We start from the raw sequence: 13480 nt of genomic DNA, 5'->3' as shown, positions 1-13480 counted from the left end.
CGCGTTGATGTATTCGAAGTAGCCACTTTAACTATTCAGTGACAAAAGCGAAGAAAAACTGTACTCGATGAAATATTCATACGTTTTAAAACGACGCGGAGTCAACAGTTGATTATTTTTTTTAAGTTTACAAAAATACTTTGTTACTGTCCTTTCAGAGCATTTGCAACAAAATTTCTATTAAGACGGAGATGTCTTGTCTCAACTGAACAGTCTCAATGAGTTGTTGTTATATTTGCAGACTGTAACAAAACAAATTGTTGATAATTTAGGGTAAGTATGAGTCCTCTGTATAAAGTTCACTGTAAAAGTGGCAGCGCTCAAAGAGTAACCTTTTTTAACTTGCGCATATTCATGACGCTGGGGCACTTGCCCATACAATAATCAAGAAAAAAAAATTTCGCTCTTTCAGCACTGCTACTTTCACAGCGAATTCAATATAAGCGACATAATACATCCCCAAAACTATTATCACCCTTTAATTCCCATTCTTCATTAATTAATCGTCCAAGCTAATATAATATTATGTTTCTCTACTTGTGTTCTTGTGTTCTTGACTCTTCAGTCTTCACGCTTAAGCTTTCTTGTAGAGACTAGAGATTTTTAACATAATATTGAGCTAACAACGTGAAAAAAAATTACAGTTTTTGTAACAAAAAAGAAAAGTTACCATAATATGAAGTTGCTTTCTTAAAAAGTTGAGGATGGAGTTTTTTTTTTGGTTTCTTGTACTACCAGAGAAGTTGATTCCTAGGCAGATGGCGGACCTAAGTAATTTGGTCGCGCTACGTCAAACCCATCCGACCGATCACAGTTAACATTGAATTGTCAGCCGACCACATGACGTAGCGCGTAGGTCCGTCGCGTCGTCCGTTTGTCAACCTAGGAATCAATTTCCTCGGATATACGTTCTACTTAAGTGTTCTTCAGATGATGTCCTTCATGGTCGCAGCGGCGGAGGACAGCAAAATGCGTGACCTGAAAGGTGTTGGTGGAGCGGCTGCCTCTCTCCAGCGTGCCCGTCATAGTGTAGCCCATGTTGAAGTCAGCCTGCGTCACGTTCGTCGTCAGATACAACTGGAACAAAGAAATTGGTCAAGTGCGAGTCCTGCTCGTGCATGGGTTCCATACATTTTAGAGCAAAAATTGTATAGGAGCCTCGATCAATAATATTATTAGTTGTCAAATTTGAACTAGCGCTTCTTGAGATACAGCCTAGTGACAAACAGGGAGGTCTCAGTAATAGGGTCCCGTTTCTTCCTTCGGGAACGGAACCCTAAAATATCACGTTAAATCCCGCCAGTGAGTAAGTTAAATCCATTAAAGATTATTTTTTATTCCGTTTGGCAGCGTAAATGGATTTTATTTGCAGCTATAAAGGTGGGCTCTATAATTATTGTCGTTTTTTATTCATACGGTACTGCCCATATAGGTAAGCGTGATCAAAATCTAAGTAATGTCACTGATCAATATCAACTGTTGTCATTTACTTTTCTAATATTATTAAAGAAGAACGATAAAGCTCACACTACACTGGCGCAAAAACATATAGGTAGTCAATGTTTTTGCGCCAGTGTAGTGTGAGTTTTATCGTAAATTAAATACCATAATATTCTTTTTTTAATTTGTAAAGAAGGCTGTACAAATAATCCCGACAGGCGCAAGTAGACATAGTTATAGTAATTCCATTCGACCTCCAAAAAGGAGTTATATAAAAGGAGTAAAAAAGTAGTATATATTTATAATAATAATAATACCCCCCACACCGGTTTCGGTGACGGTGGCCGGTTTCATTGAAACCAGGCCAGGTACGCAGGAGTAATTTTATAGTGCCCAAGTGTGTGCGTAGTACACAAGAGCACTCTCTATTCCTTTACTCTCATAACCCAGTGGGACGGCAGACCGACACGACCAGCGAGAGATCAGGCGCAGGACCGACTTTTTACATGCCCATCCGACGCATGAATCATCTTACAATTGTCAGACAATCAGGTGATCAGCCTGCATTGTCCTAACCAAACTTGGAAACAGCATGTTTCCAACGCGGGAATCGAACCCACGACCTCCGAGTCAAGAGCCACGCTCTTAACCACTGGACCACGGAGGCGTTATAGTTATAATATTATGTTCGTTAACTTACCTTAAAATCGGCATCAGTCCCGGAGTGCTTGAAGGTGCCGACGATGTAGACCGCGTTGACGCCGCTCACCACCATGCGGGCGTGCGTCGTGTGCCTGATGACAAAACACTCACTCAATGCCGAAATCTCATATTGATACTAGATGACATACGTAACTCCGTTATGCCAACATTCGTTTATTGCGCGGGGACTCTACATTTTTCCGAAATTAAAAGTATCATATTATGTTCTTTTCCGGGACCCAAATTATCATATCATCATGAGGTAAGACTGACACACTTTCGCATTAATAATATTAATATGGATTTAAAAGACTTAACTAGCAAAGTGTATTGCATGAAGGAGATATTAGATGAAGGAGACGGTAGATCATGTCTGCTAAAGTTAGCTTTGAGATCTCTCGATTGCTGTTATAGCGATTTAGGGCTACTTCACATCGATATGAAATGAAATAAGGAACTTATATGTCATTTCTCTATTGTATTTCTTTGCATTGCCAAATCTTGTCTAGCTTTAGCGTGAACAAATCCTCCTGTATAATATCGTTGCATGATTTGCAATTTAAGAAGTTCTTCAGTGAAGTTACTGACTACATATTCTATATTACAGTGTTCAGCAACTTTTTGTGTTTAAGGTACAACTGGAAAATTGAAAATCTTTGGAGTTGCACTACCAATTAAACAAAGTGTACAAGGGTGCTCTGAGTTCCCATCCCTTGTCGATCGTCCTAAGATGATCCCTTTTTAGTTCTTATAGTCATCAAACAATGCGTCAAGATAATGTGACCGACGTGTTATAGATAGATACAACATATCTATCAATAACACGTCGATTATTATAGATGTTATTCATAGAGACAAACACACTTTCGCATTTATAATATTAGTATGGATTCTACATTCTGATAACGCAATATGACAGAATACCCTACTCTACCGAATTTAAACTACATACTACAGTATACAATAAAACGTATCAGCACAAACTGCGGGAAGATCGTAGTAATTATGACGGACGGTTGTATCGGATTTTTCGAGAGATGGCGTTGTTAGGCAGCGCACGTTCTGGCTCACACGTTTCGGCCGACGTAATGGCGCCGTTACTCCGTGGCCCGGCGTTTCGGCCTTCCAATTTACCCGCCTGAATTAAAAAGCTTTATTCTCCTTTGTTTCTGTAGTAATTGCTCGGTACTTTCCTCCGTAATGATACACTATTAGAAGTCTTACTTAACGTTTACTTAAATCAAAGGTTTTCTTGAAAGAATGGATAACTTATTTGACCGGTATCTGATAATTAATGACACGCTGTGCGACCTGAACTTTGCGATAGTTTGAATTATATATTACGGTTAGTTTAGCCTTTATTAGCTGGGTTTAGCTTGTAGTTTCAGGGTATGTTCCTTCTTAGGGTTCCGCACCCAAAGGGTAAAAACGGGACTCTATTACTAAGACTTCGTTGTCTGTCTGTCTGTCTATCTCCAGGTTGTATCTCAAGAACCGCTATAGCTAGACTTCTGAAAATTTTAATACTCCATTTTTGTTAATTTGTTCCATGATTGTTAATTGTTCTATTCTTGTTAAAAAAATTGAGTACTATAGTCTATAGCCAACTACCTATAGATTTCTTTACAAAATGAAAAGGAATATAGTTTCAACAAAAGCGAAATATCCGAAACCAAATACTTGAAAACATATTAAGTTTAAATCACGTGGTATTTCGCAAGCTCTAGCCGACACAGAGCACAGAGCACAGAGCTACACAGAGCCAGTGAATGAAACTGCGAACAAAGGCACCGAGTTAAACTAGAAATGATTCTAGTGACACTATCTCGTATAACCGACTGCGGTAGTGCAGTCCCATTTTCTTTACGTTTGCTAAATAAGCTTATATTATGCTATTTTACGGGACGATCCTAAAGTCTAATATTGTAGGTTTAAGGTTGTATTTACTTTTCGGGGTAAGTTAGGTAGTGCTTCGTTGCCAGAAATCATTTCTTACGAAGGAATCGACGTACTATCAGAGAAGTTGATTCCTATGCAAATCGGGGACCTAAGTAGTTTGGTCGCGTTACGTCAAACCCAACTGACAGATCACAATTAACACTGAATTGACATATTCGACCAAATAACGTTGGTCTGTCGATTGCATAGAAATCAACTTCCTCGATTGTACATTTTTCTGGGACATAAAATGTCTCTTGTCCTTTTACGATACATTCAGTTTTATTTAAAAAAATATGAAAAAATCCGTACCTACTTATCTAAAAGTTATTAATAAAAATACTTTACGAGTTTTAAATGCTTATAGATAAGTTCATAACTATTAAATACTCGAAGTAAAAGTAAAATTCATGTTAAAAACTCGGATTTTTCTAAAAACAGAATTATTCAAGGTACAAAACAAGAATGCAGAACGACAAGATAATATTTTTTTTTAATAATGATAATATTAGTTTCTTGAATGTGGACAAACACTGAACGAAAATAGGAAAATAATTCTCGCTTGCATTTTTCCTCGCCGTTGGAAATATGAAATGAAGACAACGGAATAATTTATACAGTTAATACGGCGATGTCACACCGCTTCCTGTTATTTTTGAGGACATGTCTGGTCATTTAAATAACAGACGTTTTAAATGCAATATTATATTATAGGCTATTACGTGTCTAATTTCTATTGTTATAAGTAGACATCGGATTATATGCACAATCAAAGTGCCGAAATATGCATGCAAGTATGCACGAAAAATGGCCGAAATATGCACAAAATATGCACAATCAGAAGTCACTTATTATTAAAATTAATTATTTTTCTGAAGAGATTTCCGGTGGTGCCGTGAATATTAATGCGCCAATTTTCATCATTCCATCAAATCCAGGATTTTTCATTTCTTATACAGTACTAATAATTGTTTCCTACCAACATTTTCCGATTGTGTAATCTTGGTGCCCATGAAATTCATTATATTAGAGCTACTTCATTAAAAACAATTCTACTGTTGCCAATTACAGAGAAAAGTTTTGGTTTTAGAAATAAGGTCTACCTATCGGGGTCATATTATATTTGGAGTATTTTCATCTTTCGTAGGTACCTCTATTTCGTAACATCGTTGTGTATTATTAAAGCTAGTTTGGAGTCTACGAGGGCATGAAACTACTGAAATTTGCAGTATCAACGAAAAATTGCCAAAATATGCACTAACGCCTAAAAAGTGACATAATATGCATTTGCATATGCAAATATGCAAATGCATAAAATCCGATGTCTAGTTATAAGTTAAATAAAAAGTAACTTTTGTTGCGTAACCGTGTTTACGACGTGAAAACGTCGTTGAATCAATTATAATAGATCGATATAGAAGTTGTCAGGCAGTGTCACTTACGTTCTTTAAAAATTTTACGGAACTGTGGCAATCGTAGGTTAATTTACGTTATATTTTGTTTTTTTAATAAGCGCCATAGACAATATTCTATCTAAAATCTATCGCGAAGTTATCTAGTCACTTTTACTACGTAGAAAGAACTAAGAAGTTTTCTCACGTAAGCAGTAGACAGTAGTATCACTTACATGCCATATAAAATTCCCTGCTCGGATGCTGTAGGTACATATCTACTTTTCCGCGCTATCTAATTTGAAACATATTACAGTGTTAACCCGAGTTAGGGTTGTGCAAAATAAATTCAGTGTAAATCGGCGAGCAGCAGCCCTTAAAGCCGGGACGACGCGAGAATCTCAGATACCGCGGTAATGGCTTATTTCCTTCGCTTAAAATAAATTCTGCGGATTTGCAGCCCCTAAATTATATACGGCGCATACGGAGGGCGGAGGGCCGCAAGCGCTAATTGTTTTGTTTTAAAAATGTAAATGTTGTTTTAGGCTTACTATGTAAGGTTATAATAGATACAGATAGAAAATTACAAAAGCAAGACTAGTTCACAATATAATAATTTGTAAATCACTGTTTTTTTTAAATATGCGGGTATACTTATTACCTCATTGTAATAGTATATTTTGGTACTCAGATACGAAGCTTTCGAACTTTCGAACTCTTATCGAACCAGCAAGAAAAAGACCCCTCATTTATATTAAAAACGGCTAATAATTATTTAAATCTCTCCATGACGTAGAAATGGTACCTCTATAATGCTTAGTTACTATTTTGAAAATATTTAACATTTCGAGACGTAAGTGGAGAAAGCAGATAATTAACAAATTGAAAACTGGCGTTTTTTTCATAAATGGAGGCTTTAGGATCAGGTAAATGTTTTGAAATAAAAAGAAGTGCATTTTATATTCAAATTCAAATTCAAATTCAAATTCAAATATTTTATTTGCCAGAATATGGTACAAAAAAGATGTTAATAATAATAAATAATAGCACAAACATATTCTGCCATACACGGCGTGCAAATATTTAAATATAGATAATACATAATAGCTTGGATTACAATAATTAATTAAAACAGTAAGATTGAAATAAATTAGATACAGTAAATAACATTTTATAAATTCATTAATAACATTCTATAGATTCAATAATTAAATTTTATAACTTTAATAATTACATTTTATAACTTTAATAATTATTACATTTTATGAATTTATTAATTACATTTTATTTAATTCTTTATCATTAATATATTCATTTACAGAATAATAGCATTTTTTTATCAATAGTTGAAATAATTGTTTCTTAAATATTCTTGGGTTATTGTTTTTTATTACGTCAGGTAAAAGGTTATAAATTTTAATTCCCATACAGAAAGCATTTTTTTTGAATACGTCTAGCCTTTGTGTAGGTACACATAATTTATTTTTGTGTCTTAAAGATCTGCTTGTGTTGTCCGACTTTTGGTCGAAAAGGTGAATGTGATTCTTAATAAATACATTTATTTCGTATAGGTACATACATGGAAGAGGCAGACAATTAAGTTTTTTAAAGAGCAGTCTACAGCTTTCTGTATAAATTCAGCCAGATATATTAGCCAGATGATAAAGTAGATAAGTTACAAGGTTTGTTCAAATTATAAGGAAAAAAACTACGAATAATAAAAACTAAGGAATCGTAACTCCCTGGATACCGTTTTAAATTTGGTTCCTTTTGATCTGTCATGTAACGTCAGCCTAGTACCGCTCAAGGTCACCTAAATATTGCAAATGTATTGAAATGTGTACAGCTAAGGTACACTTTTTTGACAAGTATTGTGGAGCATGTTTTTTGACGGAGTTACTTTTCCTTAGTTTTTATTATTCGTTGGGAAAAAATGAGTAATTTCAACTTTTCCAATTGTTAGTTAACCATTTCATGCAAAATACGCTTTCATTATATATACAGCGTGTTTGGGAAAACCCCTAGATTCAACAATTTGGCAGTTATTTTGCAACTAAACATGTAGAGCTAACTCGATAATTACTGGGCGAGATTAACCCACATAAAAGACTCGGCTAATAGGCTATATTTGTTTCCAGCTTTAATTTCCTAGCGGAATTATTCGAGCATTAACAGGCGCGAAGATCTTACGAGTGGTTTAAGGGCCGATACACATGATCTCGTAGCGACGCAGCTACGAAACGCTACATATCATTAAAGTTTCACTGAACTTTTCTAGTTAGATTATTTAAAAAGCTCAGACATTGATGGCACAAAAAGATGTTTTTTTGTTATTGGGACGAGTTTACCTATTTTAGTTACCTATTTTAACAGACAATAGACGAAAATTCCACCACCAAAGTTTCGGGAAGATTTTGGCTGTGATTTGCAGCGGCAAAGTAGAGCGTACCGCGGATGGGATTGTGTATTAGCCCTTATCGTTCAACGCTGGTATGATTCTGTTGTGATTGGGACGAGTGAACACTTTAAACAACAACAGAAGAAAGTTATGCAGTATACACCTCTTTGACTCTGGCTGTGCGATAACGTCGCAATGTTGTGTTTCTGCCCTTATCGTGATATACGTCGGCGCCCGGTGGGCGAATCGCAATAATCGTTAACGCTAACTGTTTCATTTAACTCTCCTGTTACAGTTCAAAATCTATGCTCATCTCTGCCTATTAAAAATGACGACATCGTTGTGAAGTTTTGATTTTAACAATTAATTTAAAACGCTATATTTTTAAAACTTTTTACGAGGAAGCATAGTGATAATATTGATTTTTATATCAACATAAGAACTTAATGAAGTTGTAAAGGAAGTTAATATCGAAGTTTACGTTACATTTCAAATACTTCGAAGTTCTAAGATATTAACGGCCTTCTAATTAAAAGAGTTAGGAATTCCTTCTCGTGAAATTCACTCGGTACAAGTGAAGTCAAAAATTATTGACGCGTAACTAAGTTCCCGGTGAAATTGAGTATCCTCGCTGAAGTTGGATGTTCAATAAATTTTACAATAAGAGGCAACTTGTTAAATAATGATGAATGAATAGCTGCGTAATTAACAGCCTGCTTTACGGAACGGATAAATGGGCCAACTTGGATCTTACGATTTACTGCGTTATAATTAAAATAAACTTATGTTAATGGCGGTTACGAGTTATAGTTCAGAGAATAGTTCCGTAGTTCTTATCGTATTTCAAATTATTTAAATATTTAAATTACTAAGGAAAATTACATCTACTCGCATTTATAAGTATATAATTAAATGATTTAAGTAGCTTTCTGTGTAAATCGACCTTTGAATACAAAGTGTTTTACTTGAAGACAAATACCGGAATTATTCAGAGGTTTAAAACGGGAGTTACCCTGTAAAATAGATTCTCCGTAGGCGGCCGTAATATCACAAACGTACAAGAAATAGTACCTAATAAAGCAAAGCTAAAATATTCCCTTGGAGGTGGTGTAGCTAATAAATACTATCTCGTTCCCGCCAACTCGGCCGCCATCTTTATTTACGGCACGTACCGCCGCAGATAGATGTGCGTACAAATTGCGATCACTTCGAATCGTTTTTTGGTCGCTTTTAATACTAGAAAGAGACAAAAAGCTGACAAAAAAAAGATGGACGATCTGCGTCTTTCTAACGAAAACTGAAACAATTCAATGGCTTCGCTTTAAAATGTATGGCCACGTGTATTGTGTTACGTGCATCTGTTACAGACCTCCAAACATGTCAGAGTGACTTTACTACAGTGATTAGGGTCCCTAAACTTCGGTATACAAGTGTCAGAAAAAATATGTCAATCACAAATAAAGGGTCGTCGTATTCGCTGTATACTTTTCACAATGATACGTCGGCGTCGGGCCGCAAAGTATTTAATGAACCTTTTTATGTAACAAACTACTGCGTTAATAATAATAACTTTTATTATTACAATAAAATGTCAATTTAAATCACTAATAAAAAGTAAGAAAGTTTCTTTCACTAACTTAATTAAAATTCTAAACATATTGTTTCACAAATTCCGTGGTAGAGGCGCTGCAATCGCGCGACAGTGGCGCCACTTGTCAATCCAGCAACTTCCTGTACCTACCTCAGACGTGAATTTTGTACCCTCCGTCCTCACACCCACCTGTCCCCCTGTACCTTACTGCCGCAGTTAATTGCCAAAAGCACGTTTAACATCCAACAACATGATACATCACTTCCTTGCTTCGCCTCAACATTTAATTTCGTGTTTGAATTATGTCCGAGTTTATTTCGCTAATGGGATTCGTTTCCTCTGAAATGTTTTAATATTTTGTTTGTTGAATGTTGCAATTTAATAACATTTATGCAGTCATCAAAACATTTTAATGTACTTAATATTTCGTACGGATTTTTTTTCGTACGCACTTTTGCCTATTTTATTCTCTTGTTATTACTGTATCAATTACATATTAGTCTTATTACTATTTCACATAATAGTTTCCTAGTTTTACACTTAGTTGTGCCAGCCCACGTTTTTTTCTATAGCACCTATATTCGAGCATGATTAATGACGTTATAGTTCTGTTGCACTATATATACAATAGAGTGAATAGATATATTATGATCATGTTTCCTCCTAAAAAATTGGTCACTAACTAATTACTTATTATTGGACGTTGGCAGTCAATAATCCGGGGCGACTAAAGCAAAATAGATGATCTGTTTTTTCAATCGTTTCGTAATTATTATATTTATGAGGGTCCGGTCCGTACTAGCGAAAATACGATATTTTAAAATTTTCTCGATTGAAAAAAATGACAAAGATGCATAAAAAATTCACGAATATGCGTTTCATTTGTGTTCAAAACGGTGCATTCAACTGAGTCAATATTTAATTAAGTAATATAAAAATCTATTGTCGAGGGATTGTAATAGCGGATTTTTAAAAAGTATATTTATCGAGTTATTAAGAAAAAACTGACTTAGCGCTGATTCCGCGTCGTTCTTTTTCACCTGGCATATGAAAGTCGGGCGTAAGTGTGAAGAGAGGAGGACAATATTTGCACTTTTGCTTTATTCGCCCACTGAAGTAGGCTATTAAGTTACCTCCTAGTTCCCGCAACCTCCACCACCTTACACCGCGAGCGGCGCCACCAGCACGGCTGCAGCGTCCAGTAGGAAGAAGACGCGCTCCGTGCCCAGCCTTCTTCGGGGAACAACAGCACCTGCGGAAGACCGGATATCCATACTTAATATTATAAATGTGAAAGTGTGTTTGGCTGTCTGTTACCTCTCCTCAAGTCGCTGAACCGATTCTGTTGAAATTTGAGACTCAAAGTATCCCTAACTTTGAGTCCCATAGGATAGGTACTTTTTATTCCGGAAAAATGTAGGGTTCTCGCGCGATAAACGAATATTGGCGCAACGGAGTAGCGGACGTTATCTAGATCGCCTAATGGTCGAAATTCGACCTTAGTTTCAAACCGTTCAAACCGTTACCGGCGTGAAACAGCGCTTGCGCTGTGTTTCGCCGAGTGAGTGAGTTTACCGGAGGCCCAATCCCCTAACTCCTACCCTATTCCCTTCCCTACCCTCAAATATTCCCTTCCCTACCCTACCCCTATTACCCTATTCCCTCTAAAAAGGTCGGCAACGCACTTGCAGCTCTTCTGATGCTGCGAGTGTCCATGGGCGATGGAAGTTGCTTTCCATCAGGTGACCCGTTTGCTCGTTTGCCCCCTTATTTCATAAAAAAAAACACATTAGGACTGCTACGTTTAATTTGTAAAAAAATATTGATCTTTTCATATTTTTTTCAACTCTCGTCTCTGGGACTCAGCTGATCTCAGACTGGCCGGGCCGTGTAAGCATCGTCTAATCTATACATCTATACATATAAATAATTGGAGTGTCTGTTTGTAATATTAAAATAACCGTTTTTTACTAGTTACTACATGCATATGAATATTTATACGGTACTTACACCAAAATAACAATTTTTAGAATTTTTGTTTGTCTGTATGTCTGTCTGTTTGTTCCGGCTAATCTATAAAGAGTATAATTCGTATATATAGGTTTGTCACTCTAAAATCTGTCATCTTCTTGAGTGTGCGTATTGTAGTGTGTCAAGTGTGTGTAATGTTTTATTTGTTAAAAAAGTGATAAAAGCATTATTTCAAAATAATATTATCTAGATCGCTGACCTCCATTATTGTATAATGGAGGTCAGTGATCTCGATGCACTCCTTCATCATATAAACTATAACTGTGCAAAATTTCATTCACCTACGTTTTCGCATTTTTCGTCAAAAGGGATACAAAGTTTTTCGCTTGCGTATTAATATATAGATTACTAAATAATACGTACGTAGTAACTGTTGGTACACATAAAAAACACACCTAATAAAAATGATATTTTATATTCAAACATACGAAAAACCACAGCGAAAAATCTTTAAATAATGATTCATTGTAGCAGTCAGAACGCATATTTTGAATAAGCAAATGTAATCTAGGATTGTAATGTAGATTGTAATAAACAAAAAAGTTGGAGCCGCCTGTAAAAGGTAAATGCCAAAATGCAAAATTTTCTCGTTTTTACAAGAATATGAGTTCCATTTTTGGAGTTCGTTAAGAATAGCCTAGCAGTGAATACAACTGAATATTTACGATGAAAACCAAAATACTTTTCTTTGCGAAATATTTTGTTTAGTGTGACTGAACTTGAGTAATTTTTAACTTAACGTCCCTCGAAATCGTGAAAAACCCTTTAAAAGCGTCGAATGCCCAAGACGTCACACAATGAGAATTAATAGTAGCTCACAAAATGTATTAGAAGATTAAGCGGCAGCGATTTAACAAGCTGACTCTAAGCAGCATGAAGTATGGAACATTGTAGAGTTTTAAGTAGCCACATTATAGTGATGGATCTAGTTTAGTTGCCGCTAGTTCACTGGCACTAAAGCGAGGTGACGGTTCACCATATTTCAAGCTGGAAGTTACTGTTCGGCAAAATAATTTAGGTAACCTAGATACGTCAAATGATTTAAAAAAAATGAGAATTTTCAAAGACTTTTCCCAACTTAAAAGTAATCGCATTCACGAATCCAATCTCCTTTGACCTCCAAGGCGATATAAATCAATTGTCTCTCGCCTTATCAAAAGCGCGAAACGTTCGACTACAAATTTGCTAAATTAGAAAACTTCTCAAGCCTTTCGACAGCGGACTGAAAAATAGCTTTTTGACTAAAACTAATATCGCCGAGTGGAAAACAAAACAGCGGAGTTGTAACGAACTTGTTTCGTTTATAACCGCGGGCGGTGCGCGGCTCCGACGGCGTACGCACTCCGAGACTTGGAGACGATGAGTCTTCGTTATTGAGGGTTACTGAGCCTAGTCCTCCTCGAGAATTCTCGCTTTCTCGACGATATAGCCGCCGTCGTGTAGTGCGTACGCCCTCAACCCGTTTCGACGTTTTCTTGAGTCAGCACTCCAACGTAAACTCGCATATTGGCCTGAGTTTCGCTCGATTGCCCTCCACGTTCTCATTTTCCCGGCCGCGGCTCGGGCGGTATTTTTTGTGTGAGTTTTCCTTTCGAATATTGCGCCAGTTTCGAAGCGGAATCGGGAGGGATAAATCGGTTTCACGTCGAGTGAGCACACTAATGATTTAGTTCCGGGGACCCGGGACCGGGGACGCTCCGGGAGACGGTCCACGTCGACCCTTTGACGAGCTATTGTTTAATGGACTTAAAAGCGTTTCGATGTTAACAAATTTAAAATTCAAAATGGCGCCGGCGAAGTTTTTTTTCTCCGATCGAGTTTACCGACGTGCGAAAAGTTCTCTTTGTTTATTCTTACGATTCCGAACTGATTTGAATTAATCTTCATCAGCCGGGCGCACTTAATTAATTTATTTAATAGAATCCGAATTTACATTACAATGAAAAGTTACTGTTGTCACGGTAGAAATCTATAGCCATAGCACATTTG

At 36.4% G+C, this 13480-nt stretch overlaps 1 protein-coding gene across 1 annotated transcript in view; it reads right to left on the bottom strand.

Annotated features, from left to right (window-relative positions):
- Positions 1-882: 882 nt before the first annotated feature.
- LOC121735676 overlaps positions 883-13480 on the bottom strand; it is a 75128-nt gene continuing 62530 nt past the window's right edge. Inside the window, exons 3-5 of the mRNA XM_042126578.1 lie at positions 10594-10712; positions 2141-2234; positions 883-1077 (exon numbers count right to left, since the gene is read on the bottom strand). Coding sequence (XP_041982512.1) covers positions 916-1077; positions 2141-2234; positions 10594-10712 — 375 coding nt within the window. The 3' untranslated portion in view covers positions 883-915. The remainder of the gene's footprint in view (positions 1078-2140; positions 2235-10593; positions 10713-13480) is intronic.

The sequence above is a fragment of the Aricia agestis genome, chromosome 17 (assembly GCF_905147365.1).
Source record: "Aricia agestis chromosome 17, ilAriAges1.1, whole genome shotgun sequence".
NCBI lineage: Eukaryota > Metazoa > Arthropoda > Insecta > Lepidoptera > Lycaenidae > Aricia > Aricia agestis.
The sequence above is the reverse complement of the archived record's forward strand: the minus strand, read 5'-3'. Positions and strand labels throughout refer to the sequence as shown.